The sequence below is a fragment of the Arabidopsis lyrata genome (genome assembly GCF_000004255.2).
Source record: "Arabidopsis lyrata subsp. lyrata unplaced genomic scaffold ARALYscaffold_3, whole genome shotgun sequence".
Lineage (NCBI taxonomy): Eukaryota > Viridiplantae > Streptophyta > Magnoliopsida > Brassicales > Brassicaceae > Arabidopsis > Arabidopsis lyrata.
Window position 1 is genome coordinate 15,050,745 of NW_003302553.1, and position 22,942 is coordinate 15,073,686.

General features: G+C 37.0%; 3 protein-coding genes across 23 annotated transcripts; all 3 read left to right on the top strand.

Moving 5' to 3' along the window:
• The first annotated feature begins 3,079 nt into the window (after positions 1–3,079).
• LOC9319823 (cycloartenol synthase) lies at positions 3,080–9,560 on the top strand. Its single transcript, XM_021033891.1, has 18 exons — positions 3,080–3,552; positions 4,487–4,672; positions 4,754–4,843; positions 5,049–5,243; positions 5,347–5,431; positions 5,964–6,130; positions 6,350–6,538; positions 6,732–6,845; positions 7,208–7,330; positions 7,415–7,537; positions 7,612–7,710; positions 7,853–7,909; positions 8,054–8,100; positions 8,191–8,334; positions 8,444–8,621; positions 8,708–8,788; positions 8,942–9,025; positions 9,143–9,560. Exons 1-18 carry the CDS (start codon positions 3,355–3,357, stop codon positions 9,260–9,262), a joined length of 2,280 nt encoding a protein of 759 aa, XP_020889550.1. The 5' UTR covers positions 3,080–3,354; the 3' UTR covers positions 9,263–9,560.
• A 240-nt stretch (positions 9,561–9,800) lies between these two features.
• LOC9319824 (sugar transport protein 7) lies at positions 9,801–11,974 on the top strand. The gene is made up of 4 exons (XM_002883711.2): positions 9,801–10,130; positions 10,212–10,531; positions 10,613–11,239; positions 11,388–11,974. The coding sequence occupies exons 1-4, from the start codon at positions 9,926–9,928 to the stop codon at positions 11,826–11,828; spliced, it is 1,593 nt and encodes a 530-aa protein (XP_002883757.2). The 5' UTR covers positions 9,801–9,925; the 3' UTR covers positions 11,829–11,974.
• Positions 11,975–12,187: 213 nt separating this feature from the next.
• Positions 12,188–14,770, top strand: LOC110230554. 21 transcript variants are annotated; one of them, XR_002333704.1, is made up of 8 exons: positions 12,190–12,497; positions 12,704–12,799; positions 12,886–13,419; positions 13,578–13,635; positions 13,728–13,808; positions 14,138–14,227; positions 14,295–14,378; positions 14,478–14,770. XR_002333704.1 is itself a non-coding variant. In XM_021033896.1 (7 exons), exons 3-7 carry the CDS (start codon positions 13,101–13,103, stop codon positions 14,223–14,225), a joined length of 315 nt encoding a protein of 104 aa, XP_020889555.1. In that variant the 5' UTR covers positions 12,190–12,497; positions 12,704–12,799; positions 12,886–13,100; the 3' UTR covers positions 14,226–14,240. The 21 variants fall into 21 exon arrangements, 1 of the variants encoding a protein (XP_020889555.1); XR_002333703.1 differs by having other exon boundaries at positions 12,193–12,497; positions 12,886–12,921; positions 13,073–13,114; positions 13,195–13,419; positions 13,578–14,227; XR_002333699.1 differs by having other exon boundaries at positions 12,194–12,497; positions 12,886–12,921; positions 13,073–13,114; positions 13,187–13,419; positions 13,578–14,227.
• Positions 14,771–22,942: the final 8,172 nt, after the last annotated feature.

The following is a 22,942-nucleotide window of genomic DNA, read 5'->3' on the forward strand; positions in this document are numbered from 1 at the left end:
GTTCAGATGGGATGACTGGTGTTTTCTTCCAACAATACTGGGACATTATTGGTGGTCAGATCACAAAGGAGGTTCTTTGTTTTTTTAGGGATGGAGTTTTCCAGAAGAAATGGAATTTAACTCAATTATGCCTTATCCCTAAGAAAGAAAATGCATCGGTTATGGTGGATTTAAGACCGATCAGCTTATGTTCTGTGATGTACAAGATCATCTCCAAAATATTGGTTTCTAGACTTAAGCCCTTACGTGGTGATATTGTCTCTCCAAATCAATCTGCGTTTGTGGAAGAGAGACTCATCTCTGACAATATCCTAATTGCGCATGAGGTTGTCCATGGTCTTAGAACTCATCTGGATTCTTCTAAGAACTTCATGGCAGTTAAGACTGACATGTCTAAGGCATTTGACCGTGTAGAATGGAGCTACTTAAGGGCTTTACTCTCTGCTCTGGTGTTTAATACTAAATGGGTGGATTTAGTGATGATTTGTGTCACTACTGTCTCCTATACTGTTTTGATAAATGGACAGCCTTTTGGATTGGTGGTGCCGGAGAGGGGATTGAGACAGGGAGACCCTCTATCCCCTTTTCTCTTTGTTCTCTGTACTGAAGGGTTAACTCATTTGATGAACAAGGCTGAGCTGGAGGGAAAGATTAACGGGCTGTAGTTTTCTTCCCAGGGTCCTTCTATCCATCATCTTTTGTTTGCAGATGATACCTTGTTTGTCTGTAAAGCTAAGGTGTCGCAGTGTGAAACAATTCAAGATATTCTGGAGACATATGGAAGAGCTACGGGCCAGATCATTAACAAAGAGAAGTCATCCATAACTTTTGGAGCAAAGATAGATGACTTGACCAAAGACTTGATTAAAGGGAAGTTGCGGATCACAAATGAGGGAGGTGCAGGTACTTATCTCGGGCTTCCTGAATGTTTTAGCGGTTCAAAGAAGGATATGCTTGAGTTTATTCATGAAAGATTGAAAAACAAGCTCTCTGGTTGGTTTACTAGATCATTATCTCAAGGCGGTAAGGAGATACTTATAAAATCTGTAGCCATGGCAATGCTAGTGTATGCTATGTCTTGTTTTAAGCTGCCTAAATCCACTTGTACCACTCTTACTAGTGCGATCTCTTCTTATTGGTGGAGTTCCATGGAGCACCATAAGAAAATTCATTGGGTAGCTTGGGACAAGATGTGCCTTCCAAAGGAGCTTGGAGGAATGGGTTTTAAAGATATTGAAATGTTTAATCAAGCTCTACTTGCTAAACAGGCTTGGAGGCTTCTACACTATCCTGATTGCCTTTTCTCTCGTTTTTTCAAGAGTAGATATTTTGAGGAGTGCCAGTTTCTTCATGCGGTTCTAGGCAGCAGACCCTCCTTTGCTTGGAGGAGTATATTACATGGACGTGTTCTCTTGATGAAAGGACTTAGACAATGGATTGGAGATGGTGCTTCTACCAGTGTTTGGACTGGACAATGGATCATGGATGGCAGAATGAGAGCTCCATTAATGAAGAATATTTTAGTGGATTTGGAACTAATGGTTCAGGATTTGATTGATCCAGTCACTAACACTTGGGATCCGCTCTCTCTTCAAGAACACTTTTTCTAGAGAGATATTGACATCATTTCCAAACTGAAACCGGTGGTCTCTTGCTCTGATTTTATGTGTTGGCAACATAACAAGAGTGGTGAATATTCTGTGAGGTCCGGTTACTGGCTGATTGCTAAAGACCAATGTTCTTCCACCTTATTTGAGGCCAATGCTCAGCCGTCTACTAATGTTATTAAGGAGTTAATTTGGGATACATTGGGTCCTTCAAAGTTAAAAGTCTTCATGTGGAAGGCTATCAGTGGGGCTATTTCGGTGGCTGAAAAACTTGCTTCTCGTGGCTTGTCCATTGATTCTAGGTGTCAATTGTGTGGACTTGAAGGAGAATCAATTAACCATCTCCTTTTTGTTTGTACCTTGGCAAGGCAGGTCTGGGCTTTGATGGAGATTCCTTCTCCGGTTAATGGGTTCGCAAAGCATGCTCTATTCCATAATCTCCATTATGTGCTGCAGCTGGCCAAGAATCCCAAGGTTCAGATTAACAATAGGAGAGCTATCCCTTGGATTTTATGGTTACTTTGGAAAAACCGCAACAACCTTGTTTTCGAAGGTATGGTTTTCCTAGTAACTGAGATGGTTAATAAGATCAAGGTGGACGCGGAGGATTGGTTTTTGGCTCAACAAGTTGAGCATTTTGAGGTTTCTCGTGTTTCCCTGCAAGCTGTGGTTGATAAGAAGTTATGGAGGCCACCTGAAAAGCCGTGGCTGAAATGCAATCTTGCTTTTTCTTGGGACAAAGACAAGCTTTTATGTGGTGTTGCTTGGGTCCTTAGAAACTCTCAGGGTACTATTTTACTTCACAGTAGAAGAGCATTCAGCCTGGTTCTCTCTAAATTGGATGCAGAAATGGATGCTTGGCTATGGGCAATTGAAAGTATGAAAAGCTTGAAAATCAAAAATGTTTATTTTGCAGCTGATTCCAATGTTCTTATCTCTGCGGTTTTGCGGCCGGCGGCTTGGCCCTCCTTTAAATTTCAATCTGAGGTGTTGTCAAGTGCTTTAGGTCAGCTTCCCTATTGGAAATTATTCAAAGAAGAAAGAACTGCGAACAGAGGTGCTTCCTTTATTGCTATTAGTGTAACAAGGGAGGATCGATTACAATCATATGTAGCCTCGGGCTACCCTTTTTGGCTTAGGAAAGTGTTCACCGATGAGATGTGCACTACTTAATGGTAGTGTATCTTTTGTTTTCTTATTGGTGATTGTTTTCGATCCTTGTTTTTTGATCATATTGTAACAGTTGTAACGCTTGATGTTCTTATAATGAAGTTCTTCGGTCGGAAAAAAAAAAAAAAGATGATGATATTCTTAGAATCAAATCTCGATCTTGGAGTCCATTGGATCACATTGTCTATAAATTTTTTTGTCCAACTTACAATTTTATATATTACTACTTAAGGACAAGTGTCCGTCCGTGAGTCATATAAATAAAATATCCCTACAGGCTACAACTACATGAAATCGACTAAATATATCGAAATCACGTGATAAATCAGCAGCATTTATATATTCTTCTTAGTTGGTTCAAAATCCTTCAATATTCGCAATTGTATTATTAATTTTGTATTTTTCACATCTGCATCTGTGACCTCTGTTTGTTCTTCATCAATCCTCGGTTTCATCCACATTTCACGATCCTCTTGGTGATCCGAATTCTCCCGTCAAATATCCGAATTTTCATCACCAGAATCCATCTTTTGATTCAAACTCAAATTTCCGATCTTCTTCCCTCTCTCGAGCGACAATGTGGAAACTGAAGATCGCGGAAGGAGGTAGTCCATGGCTTAGAACCACCAATAATCACGTCGGAAGACAGTTTTGGGAGTTCGATCCGAATCTCGGTACTCCTGAGGATCTCGCCGCCGTCGAGGAAGCTAGGAAGTCTTTTTCAGATAACCGATTCTTGCAGAAACATAGCTCCGATCTGCTTATGCGCCTTCAGGTATTTATCTCTCCCTTCTCTTTCTTTCTATCCGTTGACTTCTGTTCAGTGATACTTAGGAATGTGTTGCTCATCGAATCAGGAAGAATTAAGATAGATAGAGAGGTTAAGATTTTCTCATGTTTCGATCTCTGACTAGTTTTATCATTCATCAGTATGAAAGTAGAACGAGAATAAGCATTTAAGTTTATGTGGAGGACGTAGACTACTATATTTTAAGTTGACTTGCAGTGTATTCACCTGAAATCAATTCCAAGTTGTTATAGGAGCATGTGAACTTAGCGTTGCCAGATCGATTGTATCTTGCTGTTTCTTATTGAGCGCGTTATAGTAGCCACTTTAAATAACTTGAAGCAAGTATATACTCCATGGATTTGTAGGGGAATCTAGTTTACAATAGATGGAAAAGTACACATAAAGCATGGACAGCTAGTTTCTAGAGTTTTAAGATGAAACAACAAAATCTTTTCTTGAAGATGGCCATCTCCTTGTGTTTTAGACCCATCTCTATAGTTTCATTTTCATCTGCCTTCTGCATTTTGCCAATGAAAGTGAAAAAAAAAAAGTTCCAATCTAGAGAAATTAACAAAACCTTATGATTTCTTTTACTCATTTACTTATAACTGAAGACTTGTGCATTTTTTCTAAAGCTGATATCTGAATATCTGTCTTAACTTATTTCTACAATTATTTGAAGGCTTCTCTTTGCTACCTATTGTAATCTGTTGTGTTTCTGTGGTTTGTAATCTTTTGGCTTTCATTATTGTTTCATTATTGTTTTGATTCCATGGCTTTCTCCTTAATTTTCTGATGGCTGTCCAATGATATTACATCAGGGCTTAATCTATCCCACTCCTTTCACTGATTACAGTTCTCTGGAAAAAACTGTTTTCAAATCTGAAGATTATCTCTCTCTCTCTTTCTCTATCTGTAGTTTTCAAGAGAAAATTTGATTAGCCCAGTTTTACCTCAAGTCAAAATCGAAGATACTGATGATGTTACAGAGGAGATGGTGGAAAACACGTTAAAGAGGGGTGTAGATTTCTATTCAACAATACAGGCGCACGACGGGCACTGGCCAGGTGATTATGGTGGTCCTATGTTTCTTCTCCCAGGACTGGTCAGTTCATATACTTCGTGTCGCTAAGCTTTCTTGTGCAAATTTTGCTGAAAACTTGACAAAAACTAATTCTGATTACAGATAATTACACTCTCCATAACTGGAGCACTGAATACAGTATTGTCGGAACAACATAAACAAGAAATGCGCCGTTATCTCTTTAATCACCAGGCAAGAAATTTCTCCTATCTTTATTATAATTCTGTTTCCTTGCAATGTCTTACTTGGATTTTCCTATACTGTTTTATGTTCTTAGACACATAATATGTCCATCCAAAAATAGATGTGTACACACATCTTTATGTTTCAAAGATTTTCTTCTTCTACTTTCCAAATTGTTAAGTTAATTTTCACTATTGGCGGCATATGGTTTCAGAATGAGGACGGAGGTTGGGGTTTACATATTGAGGGCCCTAGCACCATGTTTGGGTCTGTGTTGAACTATGTTACTCTAAGGTTGCTTGGAGAAGGACCTAACGATGGAGATGGAGCTATGGAGAAAGGGCGAGACTGGATACTAAATCATGGTGGTGCTACCAATATCACATCTTGGGGGAAAATGTGGCTATCGGTACTGAAATCTTGACCTCTATCTGTCCTTTAAAGTTATCATATGAATATTTCTGTTATTTGACTCATCTTTTTGCTTGGATCTGCTAATACTGTGAATAAAGGTACTTGGAGCTTTTGAATGGTCTGGAAATAACCCACTGCCACCTGAGATATGGCTTCTTCCATATTTCCTGCCAATTCATCCAGGTGCTCATCAATATTTGTACAATGACAATTTCATGCGTTCTTGACTTTCTCAACTTAAATACTAAGTTTATTCTTTCTCCAGTCTCCAATTGTTGATCGACTTAACTATTCATTCAAATGAAGTGCCTCTTATTCTCAATTCTTGGTTCAGTCGCTATTAAATGATATGTAGAACGGAAAAACCAAAGTGCTCTAACCATGCCCGTATCTGTTTTGTCTCCTTTATGCTTCCTTAGGGTCAACTATTTATTTGGGATTGAAATATAGTTATACTGGTATGAGCTTCATAAGCAGTTCATTATCCCAGACTTTATGATATGGAATACCATCGATCATGGACAACTCAAGTGAAGTAAATCTCGAAAGAATTTGTAAATCTGATCATAGCTTGTAATCTATTATGCTTCATGCTTGTTCAAAGCACACTTATCGAATGTATTAACTTTTGCTACAACTTGCTTCGTAGTTCTCATGTATATAGATATAGTGCACAGTAAAGCATCAGAATAAGATTAATTTTCTCTTGCTCCAGGAAGGATGTGGTGCCATTGTCGGATGGTGTACTTGCCGATGTCGTATTTGTATGGAAAAAGGTTTGTGGGTCCCATAACGTCCACTGTTTTATCACTGAGAAAGGAGCTTTTCACTGTACCATATCATGAAGTCAACTGGAATGAAGCACGCAACCTTTGCGCAAAGGTTCGTGGAATGGATGGTGGATTTTGCAACTATGCTAACACAACCTTTGAACGAAGTTACTTGCTTTCTTAAAAGACATGAGCATTTGGCTGAATAACACAATTATTAAATGATTCTTAATAAATACAGTACTCAAAATATAGGTCCTTACACATACCGGTGTGTATAAAGATGCTCAGGGTAACTGTTTTTATGCTGAGAGTTGCTTTTCTATTGAAGGAGGATTTATACTACCCACACCCACTTGTGCAAGATATTCTTTGGGCATCACTTCATAAGATTGTTGAGCCTGTTCTGATGCGATGGCCTGGTGCAAATTTGAGAGAAAAGGCTATAAGAACCGCAATAGAACATATTCATTATGAAGATGAGAATACTAGGTACATCTGCATAGGTCCCGTGAACAAGGTATGCAAATCAAACTTCCACTACATCCTCTGTGCCATTGTCTTAACGGTTGTTATTATTCTCTTTCACAAGTTCAGTTTGAGGATATGTTTGGCTTTGCGTTTTCTTTCTGTTTTTGAATCCTCTAGTTTTTTATTGTTTTTGCTAACCAATCCTATACTTTAATCATCTTTGTTTTGTGCTGTTATAACAGGTATTAAATATGCTTTGCTGTTGGGTAGAGGACCCAAACTCAGAGGCTTTCAAGTTGCACCTACCAAGAATCCATGACTTTCTCTGGCTAGCTGAAGATGGAATGAAGATGCAGGTACCCCATATTTGTATATATGATTATGTTAGGTAGATTTTATGGACCAAGGTGACTGCCGAACCAGTACGAATATTGTCTCTGGAATCATTAGCTCAACAGTATACAAATATACACTTCAAAATTCGATAGTACTCAGAATGGCTTTACTACATTAACTTATTCAAAGTTGGGAGGTTTACCTAGTATGTGTGTGATAGAATCATTTTTAGATCATAAGAAAGAAACGAACAACCTTGATAAAGCTCTACCATGTTTCTTTCTCCTCCTGCCAACCAAAACCCGTACTTTACTTTCTATCCAATTACTAGTTATAAACATTGAACCTGTTGTCCATACTCTAATGCAGCAGCTATTGACAGGGTTATAACGGAAGTCAGCTATGGGATACAGGTTTTGCTATTCAAGCGATTTTGGCAACTAACCTTGTCGAAGAATATGGGCCCGTTTTGAAAAAAGCACATTCATTTGTCAAGAATTCTCAGGTTTGTGATAGGCAGTTAATGAAGATCAGCGCGTTGCTTTGGATGTTCTTTTCCCTCTCATGATTGTTTCTATTCATGGTATAGGTGTTAGAAGACTGTCCTGGAGATCTGAATTACTGGTACCGCCACATTTCTAAAGGGGCTTGGCCTTTCTCAACTGCAGATCACGGTTGGCCCATCTCCGACTGCACCGCAGAAGGACTGAAAGTAATAATAATGTGATAGAGTTACCTCTCAGGATTTCTTTTCTGGTGGTAACGAGTTTGGTATTTCCTCTTCAGGCTGCTCTTTTGTTATCCAAAGTTCCCAAAGAGATTGTTGGTGAACCAATAGATGCAAAACGGTTATATGATGCTGTTAATGTTATCATTTCATTACAGGTTAGATTTGGTTTCTAATACAGATTGGTCCTTTGATCAGTCATATGTCGTCTTTCTGCTCTGTTGACCTTTTGTTTTTGAAATGCATATTTCGAAACCAAAACAATTTCCTCGCTAATTAGCAAATAATTTCTGATTTCAGAATGCAGATGGAGGCCTCGCAACATATGAGCTCACCAGGTCATACCCTTGGTTGGAGGTATTGTCTCTGTGCCTAGATACAGATTTTATTTTCTCAAGCCTGATAACATCTACTTTTTGTATCTATGTGTCCCAACACATATTTGCCTTAGTCCCATTTGTTTGAGGTTTTAAGTGAAAGTTTACTCATTTCTGTTGGCAGCTAATCAACCCAGCAGAAACCTTTGGCGATATTGTTATAGATTATCCGTAAGGCACTAGCATCTTCCATTGAATCATCTGGTTAATCTTATTTTATGTTTTGTAAATTTCCCTTGATGCGCAAGAATGGTTCTGTAGTTACGTAGAATGTACATCAGCTGCTATCCAAGCTTTGATATCATTCCGAAAGCTGTATCCTGGTCATCGGAAGAAGGAAGTAGATGAGTGCATTGAGAAGGCGGTTAAGTTCATTGAATCTATTCAAGCAGCAGATGGCTCATGGTTAGTCTCTAGTCATTATAAATCTATTTGCAGAATTACATTTTTTCCTTATATTTTATCGTTGATTTTCTAGTTGGTTTATGTCTTGTAACCTGTGATATTTCCCTAGGTATGGATCATGGGCTGTTTGCTTCACATATGGTACGTGGTTTGGAGTGAAAGGGCTGGTAGCTGTTGGAAAGACATTGAAAAACTCTTCACATGTTGCCAAAGCTTGCGAATTTCTATTGTCTAAACAACAACCTTCGGGCGGATGGGGAGAAAGCTATCTTTCATGTCAAGACAAGGTTAATAATCACTTTCTATGTTCGCGAAACTCTACTTACTGCTACTTGATGAATTGTTTTTTTATTTTTTTTTATTTTATGATTAGGTATATTCAAACCTTGAAGGCAACAGGTCTCATGTCGTGAATACAGCATGGGCTATGCTCGCACTCATTGGTGCTGGGCAAGTGAGTAAATTCCTTGAGAAACTTTAAAATTGAGTTCATCGTGCTGCAAGGCACGGGGATTGCTCATTCTTTTTTCTCTCTCTCTCTCTCTCTCTCTCTCTCTCTCTCTCTTTCCATTTATACTTTTATCTCTTTGTGTGTGTTCTTTATTAGGCTGAGGTAGATCAAAAACCACTAGACCGGGCTGCAAGATACTTGATTAATGCTCAGATGGAGAATGGTGATTTTCCACAACAGGTAACAAGTTGTAACAACCACATCGGTGTTTGGAGTTTCTCTTGGTTAACAGATAGATTATTGACATTCAAAAAAAAAAAACAGATAGATTATTGATCTCTGGGCTCTCTATTTCAGGAAATAATGGGAGTCTTCAATAGGAACTGCATGATAACATATGCTGCGTATCGAAACATTTTTCCGATATGGGCATTGGGGGAGTACCGTTGCCAGGTATTATTGCAACAAGGAGAATGAATCAAGTGTTCAAAGTATTTATTTCTCTAGGGAAGGAACTGTGTTAGCTTCGATGCTTACTTTTCCTAAAGTTGTGTTATCCGTAACTCGGATCTGCTCTGATGCTTTCGTGAACCAATCTCTGTGTAATTTACTTAAACTCAAATCTTGGTTGCAGATTTTGTTGGGTTCTCTTGAATAGTTGAATACCGATTTTAGGATAATGTCTTTTTCTGAAAACAGACACATTCTTGTATTCGGCTTTCAATTCATGTTTCAGTTTCCCACTTTGCTCATAATATATTGGCTTTGACTGGTTGCTTTTTTTTAAGTAAACTTTTTTTTCCTGTAAAATAAGTTTCCGGATTCCTCTATATTTTCACCAATTATAAGTGAAAAAAAGAGTATCAGCTAGAAAAGTAGAGTACAAACAAAGCAATCTTTCCTTTTAAAGTAATATCTTCATAACGTAAATTAAGAAAAGAAATTTGCGTGTTTTCTTTGGTCTGTTTTATTGTTAAAACCAAACCAACAACGTCTACCCAAACACAATTTTAAACTTCCCGTACGTTAACACTAGCTATCTCCTAGAGAAAACTAACAAAATGAATTGAGCCGGAAAACACGGTAACATGAAAAGGAGATGTTAGTGTGCCTTTTTCATTGTTTTGTTTTCTCGCATGCATGCTTGACAATTTGAACAGAGATTATCATTCAAAAGTAGACAAGACCAGAGAAAAGAAAATGGTGGGAAGGTCGTTGGGGCCAGCCGAGGTGGTCGATGAGAGGGCTGAACGATACCAAGGGAAGGTCACCGGTTTTGTCATTGTTACTTGCTTTGTTGCAGCCATTGGTGGATGCATCTTTGGATATGACATTGGGGTCTCAGGTTCTGTACCATTCCCTCATTAAACTCAATTTGTAGACTAAATGATTTTATAAAACGGCTCGGGTTTTTTGTTTTATACAGGAGGTGTCACGTCGATGGATGAATTCCTTCGAGAGTTTTTCCACGATGTGTATGAGAAAAAGAGTCATGCTCATGAAAATAACTACTGCAAATTCAACAATCAAGGACTGGCGGCGTTTAACTCGTTACTGTACATGGCTGGTTTAGTTGCAACTCTGATGGCCTCACCAGTTACTAGGAACTATGGACGACTTTCAAGCATTATATGTGCTGGGATCTTTTATATGATTGGAGCTGCTGTAAACGCTGGATCTATGAACCTTCCGATGCTTTTTTTTGGACGGATCATGATCGGTTTCGGCGTTGGCTTTGAAAATCAGGTTTAATGAGAGGACAATGTTGTTAATGAGAAAACCAAATATCTCTATAATCTAATGATGCATCTTATCTTTATTTTTTAGGCAGTTCCTGTGTACTTATCAGAGGTGGCACCAGCCAACTTAAGAGGGGGTCTAAACAGTATGTTTCAGTTGGCAACAACTCTTGGGATATTTTCAGCCAACATGGTCAGTTATGCCACGCAAACTCTCAAGCCTTGGGGCTGGAGGCTCTCTCTTGGTTCTGCTGCTTTTCCGGCTCTTCTCATGACCCTTGGCGGTTATTTCCTTCCTGAGACTCCCACCAGCTTGATCGAAAGAGGATTAACAGTGAGAGGCCGGCAAGTCCTGGAGAAACTAAGAGGAACAAGAGACGTCAACACTGAGTTTCAAGACATGGTAGATGCAAGCGAGTTGTCAAATTCTATCAGACATCCTTTCAAGGAAATTCTACATAAACGCCACAGGCCTCAGCTTGTTATGGCGATTCTCTTGCCAACGTTTCAGATCCTAACTGGCGTAAACTGCATTCTCTTCTACGCGCCTGTTTTGTTTATTACTATGGGATTTGGAGGAAATGCTTTACTCTACTCATCAGTCCTTGTAGGAGCTGTCCTTGTTCTCTCAACTTTGATTTCCATTGCATTAGTTGACAGATTAGGACGACGAGCTTTGCTCATCAGTGGCGGATTACAAATGATCATTTGTCAGGTAAAAATGTTATCACATTTTTGCATCTTTGCAATCATCATATAGATACAAAACTTTTAGTTCAAGGCTAAAGATTTATGGTTTTTGAATTAGGTTCTTAACTATAACACATAATGCATTTCATGGTCTCATTGTTGTTTGGAAACAGGTCATAGTCTCAGTGATCTTGGGATTGAAATTTGGAGACAACAAAGAGCTATCAAAAGGATACTCAATCCTCTTGGTCATCTTTGTTTGCCTCTTTATTCTAGGCTATGGATGGTCATGGGGACCGCTCGGCTACACCATACCGAGCGAAATATTTCCCTTGGAGACCCGTTCTGCGGGGCAGAGTATCACCGTTGCGGTTAATCTCCTTATGTCCTTCATCATTGCCCAAACTTTCCTATATCTCCTATGTGCTCTCAAGTTTGGAATTTTCCTTCTCTTTGCTGCTTCGGTTTCCGTGATGACCATCTTTGTTTACTTCCTCTTACCTGAGACCAAAGGAGTGCCAATTGAAGAGATGACACTCATATGGAGGAAACATTGGTTTTGGAAGAAAATATTACCTACAAATCTTGAAGCTGAGAGCAGCCATGCACAATAGCCAGTAAGGAACACCATCAAATGTATAATTATTAAAAACCTTCAAATGCATTAGCGTTTCTGTTGCATTCTAGTGTGAATACAATATGCATTAGTGCTTCTATCACTATTTCAATAACCATTTTTCAATAAATTCACTACAAGAAATATCTACATTGATAGCATAAGAGGATAGCTCATTTTTCGTAACTGCTATGATAGATAACTTTTATTTTTGATTACGATATAATAGCACTAAAATCACGCTAAGTAAGAACATCACCAAATCAGAAGCTAAAATAACTTATTCCGCTAATATTTTGGTGAAAATTTCACTTAAGCGCCAAAAATAATTTCAGATCTAAAACTTTTAAGTGTCATGGTGTATAGCCAAAGCAAATAATAAACTTATTTTCTCTCAATGATAAAACATAAAAAAAAAAAACCCCAAATCGAAAACCTATGTCTCTTCAACTCCGACTCCACCACCGTAAAGCTCTTCGCCGACCTCATTTCATGTCCATTCCATCCTTATCCTTCATCCTCCAGCTTGGTTCACATGGTCGATTCCTCCGATACAGATAACACCAATCGGGACACGGATCTAGATCGAGATCGAGAGGCCACCAAGTTTGTTTCTGAATCGTCACGAGGTTTGTTTCATGGTGAGCTAGAGGTCTTCGCTTCTCAGGTATAGAGTTTCTGTTATTTCCTTTCTTGAATCTGTTGTTTTGCGGTTTTGATTCTCAGAATTTCATGAATTCGTGTGAAATATTCTTCCAAATCTGTATCTTGAATTATCGTCATGGTGTTGTAGTACTGAAGTAGAATTATTTTTTGTATCTTCTTAAAGCTTCTCAGACATGTACAAATATTGAATTGGGCTGAATTTTGCAGTGTTTGGGAATAATGTTCCTGGAGAGAAGAAGTATGGTGGTTTCTTTTTCTTTTTCTTCTCTTGCTTCTTCTCTGGCCACAAACTACTCTTTCATGGTAAGATTTGTGAACTAAGAAAATGTCTTTGTCTATTTGTTTTTCTCAGTTATGCAGATTAATTAATCAATCTCTTCTTGGTGTAGGTTCTGAATTCTTACCTCTTGATATTGAGAAAAATCGTAAGCTTACTTTGTCTTAGTTTTGGTATATGTGTAAAAAGGCTACTGCCATGGCTATTAACCGGATTTTGAATCAAACACAGCTTACATGAAAAATCATATGTTGGTTTCATCGGAAATGAGGATTGTTGTTGTTTTGCCTTTGTTATAGGGTGAATGAATCTTTTGACGCTAGAGAAATGGAGTATGTGCGGTTAGTATCCTCTGTTTGTTGGATATATATGGTGAGATCACATTTGTTTTGAACTTGTATTCTTTTGGTAAGTTGTGAAGAAGAGAGAGAGATGGAACCTTAGGAGTCTCTAGAAGTGACGCAGTCAAGGCTCTCTCCTACTCCGTTTCTTACTTTGCCTCAGTCAGGTTCGTCGAATTCTTTCTCGTAGCTTTCAACTTGTTTATCTTTTAAGAGAATAAGTTTTCGTTGCCTCAGTCAGGTTTGGTTTTATCTCTTAACTTCAGATGGTCCATTGAGCTATAAGTTTTCGTTGCGTCAGTCAGGTTTGGTTTGATTGTACACCCTTAGATCTATTGGATTATATCAATTTCTATCACTCTTTGTCGCTTTAGATCTTATCCCCAAATTCTTCTTCTTCTTAAAAGCTTTTGGGTTAGATTTTGTTAGGTTTTGATTGATTTGGGTTGGATTTATTTCTTAGAAGCTTTTGACCGGAGTGGAGTGGTGTATGTTCTGATGAACCTTTTCATGCCCTTAAGGTGTTCGACGAATTGCCTCATTATTGGCTGGCTTGTTTCTTAATTGTTTTGTGTTGATTTTGGTTTTGTGGTGTTGCTCTTGAACCTTTCAGGTGCTTACGATTCTTGTCACTAACCTATAGAAGAGTAGAGTAGAGTTCTGGTTTATCTTTGATGGGGTTTTGTTTCTTACCGTAAGTGAAGATGTTTCCAACTAGATCTTACTTTTGCATCTTTGGGATGGGTGTTTTTCCCCAGTCTAGAAATAAGTAATTTTCTGCTTAAGTTTTTGTTGGATTTCTTATCTCTTTTCCTTAATTTATGAAAGGTTGTGACTTTAGCAGTTTGATTAAACATATCTAAATGGGTATTGATTTGTTGATAGTTTAGAGAAAAGTCTTTGACTTTTAGCAGTTTCATTGAACAAGTCTATATGTAACTGAGTTTTATTACAATTCATGATTGGATTTCTTATTTTGTTGAAAGAAAGTAATGAGTTTTAAACTTAATTTGGTGCTTGTAGCTCTTCTGTGAAGAAATACTCATTGGATGCTCCTCTACGTCAACCTCTTTTAAGTTATCTCTCCTCAAGCACAAAGCTTTTACTCTAGAGGTTGGTTTGTGATTCATGTATTTTTGTGAGGCTTCTATGAATAGATTTCTGAGGTCATGGAGTTTAGATGTTTCATATTTGTTATGAGGAGTGCACTTATAGTTGTCTCTGCATTCAGATAATTGTGTTCACCAAAAACCCCAATCGAAGGGTACTTGTCTCTATTCAATGATTTCTTATATTTGATTCGTTGGATATTGAGATGTCTTATAGATAACTTGACTGCTTATTACCTTATTCATGGCTGCAGGAAGATGAAAATTAAGAATTTGCAAAGTCTACGGTTATCAAGAGCTTTGTAAGGAACTACTCTCGGAACAACTGTGCACTTGAGTTCGTGAACGTTTATGAGCCAACCATTTGGATGTATCTAGGAAAGCTACGATTTTTCTACCACAGTCGGCTTTGAAATCTATATTTTCTGTTATTAGTAATGTAAGTTAGTATAAGAATTGGTATAATATTATGTATTACTTGTTTTGGGTAATGTAATATTGTTATTGTTTATGTTGATGATTTATGGAATATAAATTTATTGATAAATCTAATTTAATAAATTCTGTAAAATATAAAATAGAAAAATTATATAAATCGAAACCCTGTTCTAAAAATCCCCGCCTAGCCCCGATTACTCCCCGCTTAATCGCTAGGCCCACCCTATCTGCCTCGATTAATGACTAATCCCCTAAAAAATCAGTAACCCGATTATTCTCCGCCTAATCCGATTACTTTCCGCCTAATCTTATATACCCCGATTATTTTTTAGATTGAAAGTATAAAATTTTTTTTATTTTTGTTATTCAATCATTTGAACGGAGAGTTTGTGATGTTTTACAATAACTTGTGTTCAAATTTTAATAAAAATCATAAATTTGTAATAAAAATCATAAATTTTTACAATATTGGATTAATATATTTTAAAAATATTAAAATAACCCTAAAACTAATCCCCGATTAATCCCCGATTTTAATCCGATTTTCCGATTAATCGCTAGGCCTATACCGAGCGCCCGACTAGCGCCTAGCGATTTTTCAAACAAGGAATCGAAATAGCAAAATAGCAAAATAAAAGTGTTATGACACAATATAACAAAACATCGATTAAAAATGTTATAAAACAATATAAAGCAGCACTAAATATATGCTACAAGAAAGTATTTTAAAACAATTGATTAGTGCTATAATAGAACGGCCTATAATAGCATACGGAAAAAATGCTATTGTATATGGGAGGTCTACCATAATAGGGGCATAACATAGCGTTTATGAAATCGCTATTAATGATATTTAATAGCTCTTCTCTCATGCTAACAATGTAGATATTTCTTGTAGTGATTTGAGCTTCACATATGAAATCGTCAAAAAGACAATAAATTATAAAGATGGGGCCGACTTTAATTACAAAGTTATACGTACAACTGTAGAAGTTTCAATGGAAAATGCACAAATGCTAGTTATTAATCTACTTAGGCAGAATCCAAAGCAAGAAACAAAGTTCTATACTAAGACCTGAAAGCAAAATTCTTTGTATTAATAATATTGGTGAAATAACCAAAAGCTGACTAATTCTCAACTAAATAAATGCTTATATAACATGTTTAAAAAAATATAAAACATATAAGCAAGGCCGTGCCTCAGTGGAGAAAAAATAAATATTTGCTTAGGATATCAAAATTTAGGAAAAAAATCTGGGGCATATATCTACTCTTTATAAAGTTCAAAAAATATTTCCTTGCATGTTTTCTAAATTTTTATGTTTTTCCACGAAATCCCATGGTCAAAGTTACTAGCTTGAGCATCAAAGAGTCTTTGAAAATAACACACTATAGTTCCAAGACACAAATTCTTCTCTTATTTGAAAAAGATTTGTCCTCCTCTAGCAGTTGAACAATTTTATCCCCAAACAAGAACCAGAATAAATAATTTGGGACTGTTCTATAACTATTATTAATATTTTTCTCTTACTAATTACATTAAAAAGTATTTATCAAATCTGTCTCACAAATAGGATAGTGTTGTGAACTGTGTCTTTCATTAATAGTATAAGGATATATATACAAGGATAATAGCAGGATACAGAGAATAAGGTAAAACCCTAATAGGCCATGAGCCGGTTATGGAGTCCATCCATATGGTTTATAACACTCCCCCTTGGAAGACATAACCGTGCCCGATACTAAACCGGGATCTCTATAATGCGCTGGGGAATGTTGCCTCATTAAAACCTTACCAGGAAAACCCAGTGGGACAAAACCATGGTGAAGGAAAAAGAGTACAACACGCATTACTCCCCCTAATTTGAGCATCACTGTAGATCCTTAAGTCCGCGCATCCCGATCTGATGAATGAGCTTCCGGAACGTTGAAGTCGGCAATGATTTGGTGAATAGGTCGGCTGAATTCTCACTTGACCGGATCTGTTGAACTTTGACCTGACCGTCCTTCTGTAATTCATGAGTGAAGATGAACTTAGGCAGAATATGCTTCGTTCGATCCCCTTTGATATAGCCATCCTTTAGTTGATCAATACAGGCTGCGTTGTCTTCAAATATGATGGTCTTTAATGTAGTAGCAGTTGCACCTTAAGGAAGGCTGCCTACGTACCCTTGGAAGGGATCAAGCCACACGTAGTACCTATTCATTGACCATGCCATAATCTGATCTTATGAATATCCTGCATTAGTAAATCAAACTAAACCAAAGCAAACTGGACCTTCTTTGGTTAGATCAGTATAGAATAAACCAAGTAAACAACACAGGAATAATAGACTTTAAAACTTAATCAAACCTTCCTTTAAACCTTTCCAGTGCCTTTGGGTTGATCATGAACTAAATTTAGACAGGAGACTCACGGCAAAACAAATGTTTGGTCTAGTGTGTCTAGCCAAATTCATTAGAACTCCTATGGCACTGAGGTATGGTATTTCCGGACTGAATGGATCACAATCCAATCTGAGGCTTCTCACCACCATTGGGTCTGGTCAATGGGCGGGCCTGGTCCTTATTAAATTTCCTTGAGTACTCTTTCAGTGTATGCCATTTGATGCACAAGGATTCCATTATTCACGTACTCAGGTTGTAATCCCAAACAGAACTTAATTATTGCGTAGGTCTTTCAACTGTTTGGTCGATTACCCAGAGGTTTAAATCATTCATATACACTGCTATGATTACAAATCCTTTGTTTGCAAACTTCTTGATAAAAATACATAGACTGATCGGATCGTTTTTATAGCCTTCTCTGATGAGATATTCGCTTAACCGGTTATACCACATACGTCCGCTTTGTTTCAGTCCATATAAGGATTTGTCCAGCCTTATGCAGTGCTGTTCTCGAGAATCTTTCTTATCTTTGAGCTCAATACCCTCTGGTAATCTCATATATTATCCAGTGGACTTATATAAATATGCAGGCATTACATCCATTAGCCGCAAATCTTTCTCTTTTATATAGCCAGACTTAGCAAAGATTTAAATATCTTAGCATCCACCACATGGGAGTATATCTCCTCTATTTCTGGTCTTTGTGTGAATCCTTGTGCGACAAGCCGTGTCTGATATATCACGCTTTCACTATGTTTATTTCACACTATCACAAAGACTCATTTGTCCCACTGGCTTTACATTGAATGGTGTCCTTTGTATTGGACCAAACACATTCTTCTTCTTAATGATTCTTAGCTCCACGTTTTATGGTCTTGTACCATTTTAATCAATCAGGTCTTTGAGTGCGATCTATTATAGACGTGGGCTCCTGATCCTCATTCATTTCAGTTGCTACCTTGTGCGCAAATATTTTATCATTGATGTCGACATCTTTTTGGTTCCATTGTATTCTAGACATGATATAGTATATAGAGATCTCTTTACACCTTCAGGACCTTGAGGTTTGGCGTCCCAAACCTCATTGATTGGTACCTTAGGGTTATGTCTATTAGCCGGCCATGTCTATGGTTTCTTGAACCTTCTCGGTTTCCCTTGCACCTTTCTTTGATTTCCGAGGGTTCTTGTCTTTGGAACCTTTTGGGTCTACCACGTTTCTTACGTGTTGTAGCCTCTGTAGCAACTTGATTGTGTTCTTTGTGAACATCAATACGTACTGGTGCATTACAAGCTGGTATGTACGATTTTGTTACTCTCTTTGGGTCATTATAGGAATCTTGGCAATTGTTTTAGCTAGCTTTTGCAGATATATAGTCTTTTGGATCTCTGATGGAGTCTGAGGATCTTGCCATGTGAAGGATGTTTGATTCCATGTAAGTTCTTTGACCAGCTTGTTAGTCTCTCCACCCAGTGTTGGGAAAACGGATTCATTGAGATGACAATCCTTGTATATGGCCTTTGGCTCGAGATACTTAATGATGGTGGGAGAATCATTTTTAACGTATATTCCCATCCCCTTTTGAGGTCCCATTATCTGCTCTCTGCGGTGGTGCAATGGGTACATAGACTGAACACCCAAATGTCTTAAGATGGGAAACGTCTGCTCATGACCCGTTAGCAATTGGGATGGGGAATATCTATGCTCACTAGAATGGCCTGATGCGTATAAGCTCTTGTTGCATGTAATATTGCGTGTCCCAGTCAGTTACTGTGAGTTCAATTATGGACATGTGCCACGGGGTATACTACTCTCCCCCTCATGGACATACTGTAGCCATAAAACGCTTGGGACATAATTTACCAGCATTATCTAGACATATAGTCTTAAGTATGTGGGCTCACAGACTTATGGTCTGGGCCAGCAATCTAGCAAACACCAAGTTTCTAGTTGCTTTGACTGGTGATGGCCTTAGTATGAGTTTCCCTTGTGTACATGCTATACACGTGAGGTCCTTAAGGGGTGTGCCCTTTTGATTTTAATATCAGCTTTACGAATCATGTTAGGAGGCTGACCAAGCCGGTCATGCCATTAGTGAATCTCTTAGTAAACCCTTTTGTTTACTATATTAGCCTTTATCATATTGACCTTGGCATAGTAAAGGTCTATGACGCGGGTATAGTCTCTAAGACCTTCTCATGGTCTTGGGTGCTCTTAGTAATATATGGGAATCCTTTGTTCCCTTCACCTTTAGTTTCAATGTGGAAACCATTCAAACACATTTCTTTGAAACTCAACAAGCCCCTTTGAGCTAGGTGAATATGAAGCATCTGAGGATGTGTGCCCTTGGGAATATGGGCCTGCCATGGGCCTGCCCTTAGCCTTCACTAAATTTAGCTATACCCGCAATTTGGCTAATGAACCATGTCTTTAGATATTTCGTTTATTGAATTCTCATAATGATGAACTAAATGAGCTTCTAGATTCTTTTTAAACTCTCTTGATAGAGATCAACGAGATGCTTAGGTGTCTTGCACGTCTTAGTCCAATGGTTTCCCCATTCCTCATCAGTGGCAAACAAGTTTATTTGAGTGTTGTGGTTTGGATATACCGTGGCTTCTACCTCGATTACGATCAAAGTCGGGTCGGCGGCCTTAACCATATGAATGGTTTCCTTGATCATATAAATTATAATTGCCACTTCTACCACGTTCATTCCATTTACCATGACTGTGGCCATGATACTTATCTCTTTGGACGTGGTTAGACTCTTTAGTCTCTTTAGGCTCTTTAGGCTCTTCAGCCCAATGGGCTTCTGATAATGGGGTAGGACCAGGAGGTCTCATTTCACTATTTATAACTCATTGTTTTGCTCAGCAAGTAGCAAAACAAGAGTTTAGACTTGCATATGTGGTAAAAACCTTTTTCACGATATTGTTGCTGAGGCAATATATTGTTTGTGTGAAAGGTCGAGAATGCTTTCTCTAGCAAGTCATTCTCAGTAACTTCCTCACCACGGAATCTCAGTATTGACACTATTTTAAATAGTACTGAGTTATACTCATTCATGGATTTGAATTCCTGGAATCTGAGATTCTTTCGATCGAATCAGGCTTTTGGGTAATAGCACCGTTCTTTGGTGGTTATATTGATTTTTTTTTTTTTTTTTTTTTCAACTCTGTCCTGAGGTCCATAGGATTCTTAATAGTGAGGTACTGATTTTGAGACTCTCATTGAGGTAATGGCGTATGTTAGTAATCGCCTTATATCTTTCTCTTCTGGTGACATTGTTTCCTTCCACAATAGATTCACCAAGCCCTTTTTCCTTTAGGACAATCTCAGTGTCCAAAGCCCATTGTAAATAATTGTCACCAGAGGCATTGAGTGTCGTGTATTCATAATAGTTGATTTCTGACATCTATAATATCTAGAGTTAAATGAGAACTCATGTAATCAGTTAGACCAAGTCATGCGGTATTTAAGACCGAGCCATGCTTGTCTTTAGCAAGTATTTTTCTAAACAATCATGTTATATATATATGGATGAAATCAACCCTAGAAGATTGATCTAGTATGCAACAACCAAACAATCGGATCATACTAGATTAGGATATTAGGATTTCGCGGTTAAGTTTTAGGGTTTTAGCATCCGCGATTTATAGTACTAGGGTTTTTTCAAGGGTTTCGGTTTTACTTTCGGTTTAACCTAGGGTTTATATTAAAACATTCAATCTATCATGCTAAATTCGTGCAGAAATACAAACAAAATTGATAACATATAATCCGTGCAAAATTTGTGCAAAACTACAGACAGAATAGATAACAGATCATCTGTGCAAAGTTCGTGCAGAAATACAGACATGATTGATAACAGATAATCCGTGCAAAATTCGTGCAGAAACAAATATGAACAGAAAACTTATCTCGATAGAGTTTAGAATTTTGTTTGCAGAGACGGCTAGGGTTTTGGTTTTGGTTTTTGTGAGAGAGATTTAGGGTTTCGGAATTTTTAATTTTTAGGGTGAAAGGCTATCGTGCTGATAACATGTTGTGAACTGTGTCTTTCATTAATAGTATAAAGGATATATATACAAGGATAATAGCAGGATACAGAGAATAAGGTAAAACCCTAATGGACCATGGGCCAGTTATGGAGTCCATCCATATGGTTTATAACAGATAGCATATTGTTTTTTCAAAAATGCATTTTTTTTCGTATAATTTCTTGAAGAGTAATTGCATGATACACTTAAGTAATTAAAAGATTTGGACAATGGCATAATCGTTAATTTGAGAGATTCCAAAAACATAGAATGTTAACAGTCAATGGGGCCGATTGGTAGCGACTGTTATTTTCCGCTGTAGAGACTTTCGCTGTAAGGACTTTGGCTGTAGAAACTTTGACTGCAGAGACTTTAACTTTTAAAATGTGATTGCTAACAACAAAACTGTAGAAACTATGGCTGTAAAAATTATGATTTTAAATAAAATAAATTTCAGTGAATATAAACCCAAATTGTGATATAACAACAAAATTCATACAAAGAACTTTATGAAAAGTTTTAATACATTCATATTTCTCTACTTTTGTATCAAAGGTAATATATAATGTCTTTTTTATATACATAAATGGATCTTAAAAGAACAGAAAAAAATTAATTGTAAATTAGTTAATATTTTTTTAAGATTAATTTTCCAATGAATTTTATTAGACTTTTCATATAATGGGAAAAAGAAAATAAGAAAAATAATTAATTTTTATTCTTTTCACTTTTAAAGTCAGGTTTACGTGGCTTAGAAAAAAACTGAATTCAAAGAGTAGAGAAAAAAGGACTTTGAAGGCTTTAAAATTATTTAAAGTCAAAAAATTTTGATTGGCAAAATAAAAACTTTAAAAGCCTTAAAACTTTTCTAAAGCCTTAGAAGTGCTTACTAATCACCCCCAATGTAATTTTGGTCACTCTTCAAAGTGAAAGAGAATTGCTCATAAGAACAACACTAGACCACAAGTTTCTTAGACAGTTTTCATTCATAACTTTCTTCTTGAAACATGGAAGTAAGAAAGTAGTAAGTGGAGACACGACTTCTCCTATTAATAAGTAATAATTAAAAATGTTACTTCCTCTGTTTCACAAAGCGTGTCATTTTAGAGTTTTATTTTTGTTTCACTAAGAATATCATTCTATATTTTCAATGTGACTTTTACACTAGGTTTCCTGATTTACCCTTAACCCAAAGTTATTTTATTGAATTTAAATCATTAATTACTTATTAAATAGGGAATATATGTATAATCTAAGGTTTTCTTAATTTGTGTGAAATGTGTCAAAATAACACTCTTTGTGAAACGGAGAGAGTAATTGACAATAAAATTGTCAACTAAACGATCCTATCATAGAAAATGACACAATTCCTTGTTAAAAATGAGAATGTAATTTTTGATTAAAAACAAACTCTTGCTAATATATGATTTGATCTCTTTGCACATGGTCTCTCCTTCAATGTTATCTCTCTTTTCTCCACTATATATAGACTTGAAGAAAAGTCACAATGGCAATGCCTTTAGTTTCAGTATTCCGGAAACATATATGATATGTTACTCCCACTGTTTCACAAAGAGTGTCCTTTTAGAGTTTTATTTTTGTTTCACAAAGAATATCATTCTATATTTTCAATGTGACTTTTACACTAAGTTTTCTGATTTACCCTTAAACTAAAGTTATTTTTATTGAATTTAAATCATTAATTACTTATTAAATAGGGGCATATATGTATAATCTAAGGTTTTCTTAATTTGTGTGAAATATGTCAAAATAACACTCTTTGTGAAACGGAGGGAGTAATTGACAATAAAATAAAATTGTCAACTAAACGATCCTATCATAGAAAATGACA

Excerpts from the sequence above, each read along its gene's own strand:
- LOC9319823 (XM_021033891.1), top strand. The coding sequence starts at position 3,355 with ATGTGGAAACTGAAGATCGCGGAAGGAGGTAGTCCATGGCTTAGAACC. Across the intron at positions 3,553-4,486 it reads ATCTGCTTATGCGCCTTCAG|TTTTCAAGAGAAAATTTGAT; the intron begins GTATTTATCTCT and ends CTCTATCTGTAG. Across the intron at positions 7,910-8,053 it reads GGTCATACCCTTGGTTGGAG|CTAATCAACCCAGCAGAAAC; the intron begins GTATTGTCTCTG and ends TTCTGTTGGCAG.
- LOC9319824 (XM_002883711.2), top strand. The coding sequence starts at position 9,926 with ATGCTTGACAATTTGAACAGAGATTATCATTCAAAAGTAGACAAGACC. Across the intron at positions 10,131-10,211 it reads ATATGACATTGGGGTCTCAG|GAGGTGTCACGTCGATGGAT; the intron begins GTTCTGTACCAT and ends TGTTTTATACAG. Across the intron at positions 11,240-11,387 it reads TACAAATGATCATTTGTCAG|GTCATAGTCTCAGTGATCTT; the intron begins GTAAAAATGTTA and ends GTTTGGAAACAG.
- LOC110230554 (XM_021033896.1), top strand. Across the intron at positions 13,282-13,351 it reads TCTTACTTTGCCTCAGTCAG|TCAGGTTTGGTTTTATCTCT; the intron begins GTTCGTCGAATT and ends TCGTTGCCTCAG. Across the intron at positions 13,420-13,577 it reads GTTTTCGTTGCGTCAGTCAG|AAGCTTTTGACCGGAGTGGA; the intron begins GTTTGGTTTGAT and ends TTTATTTCTTAG.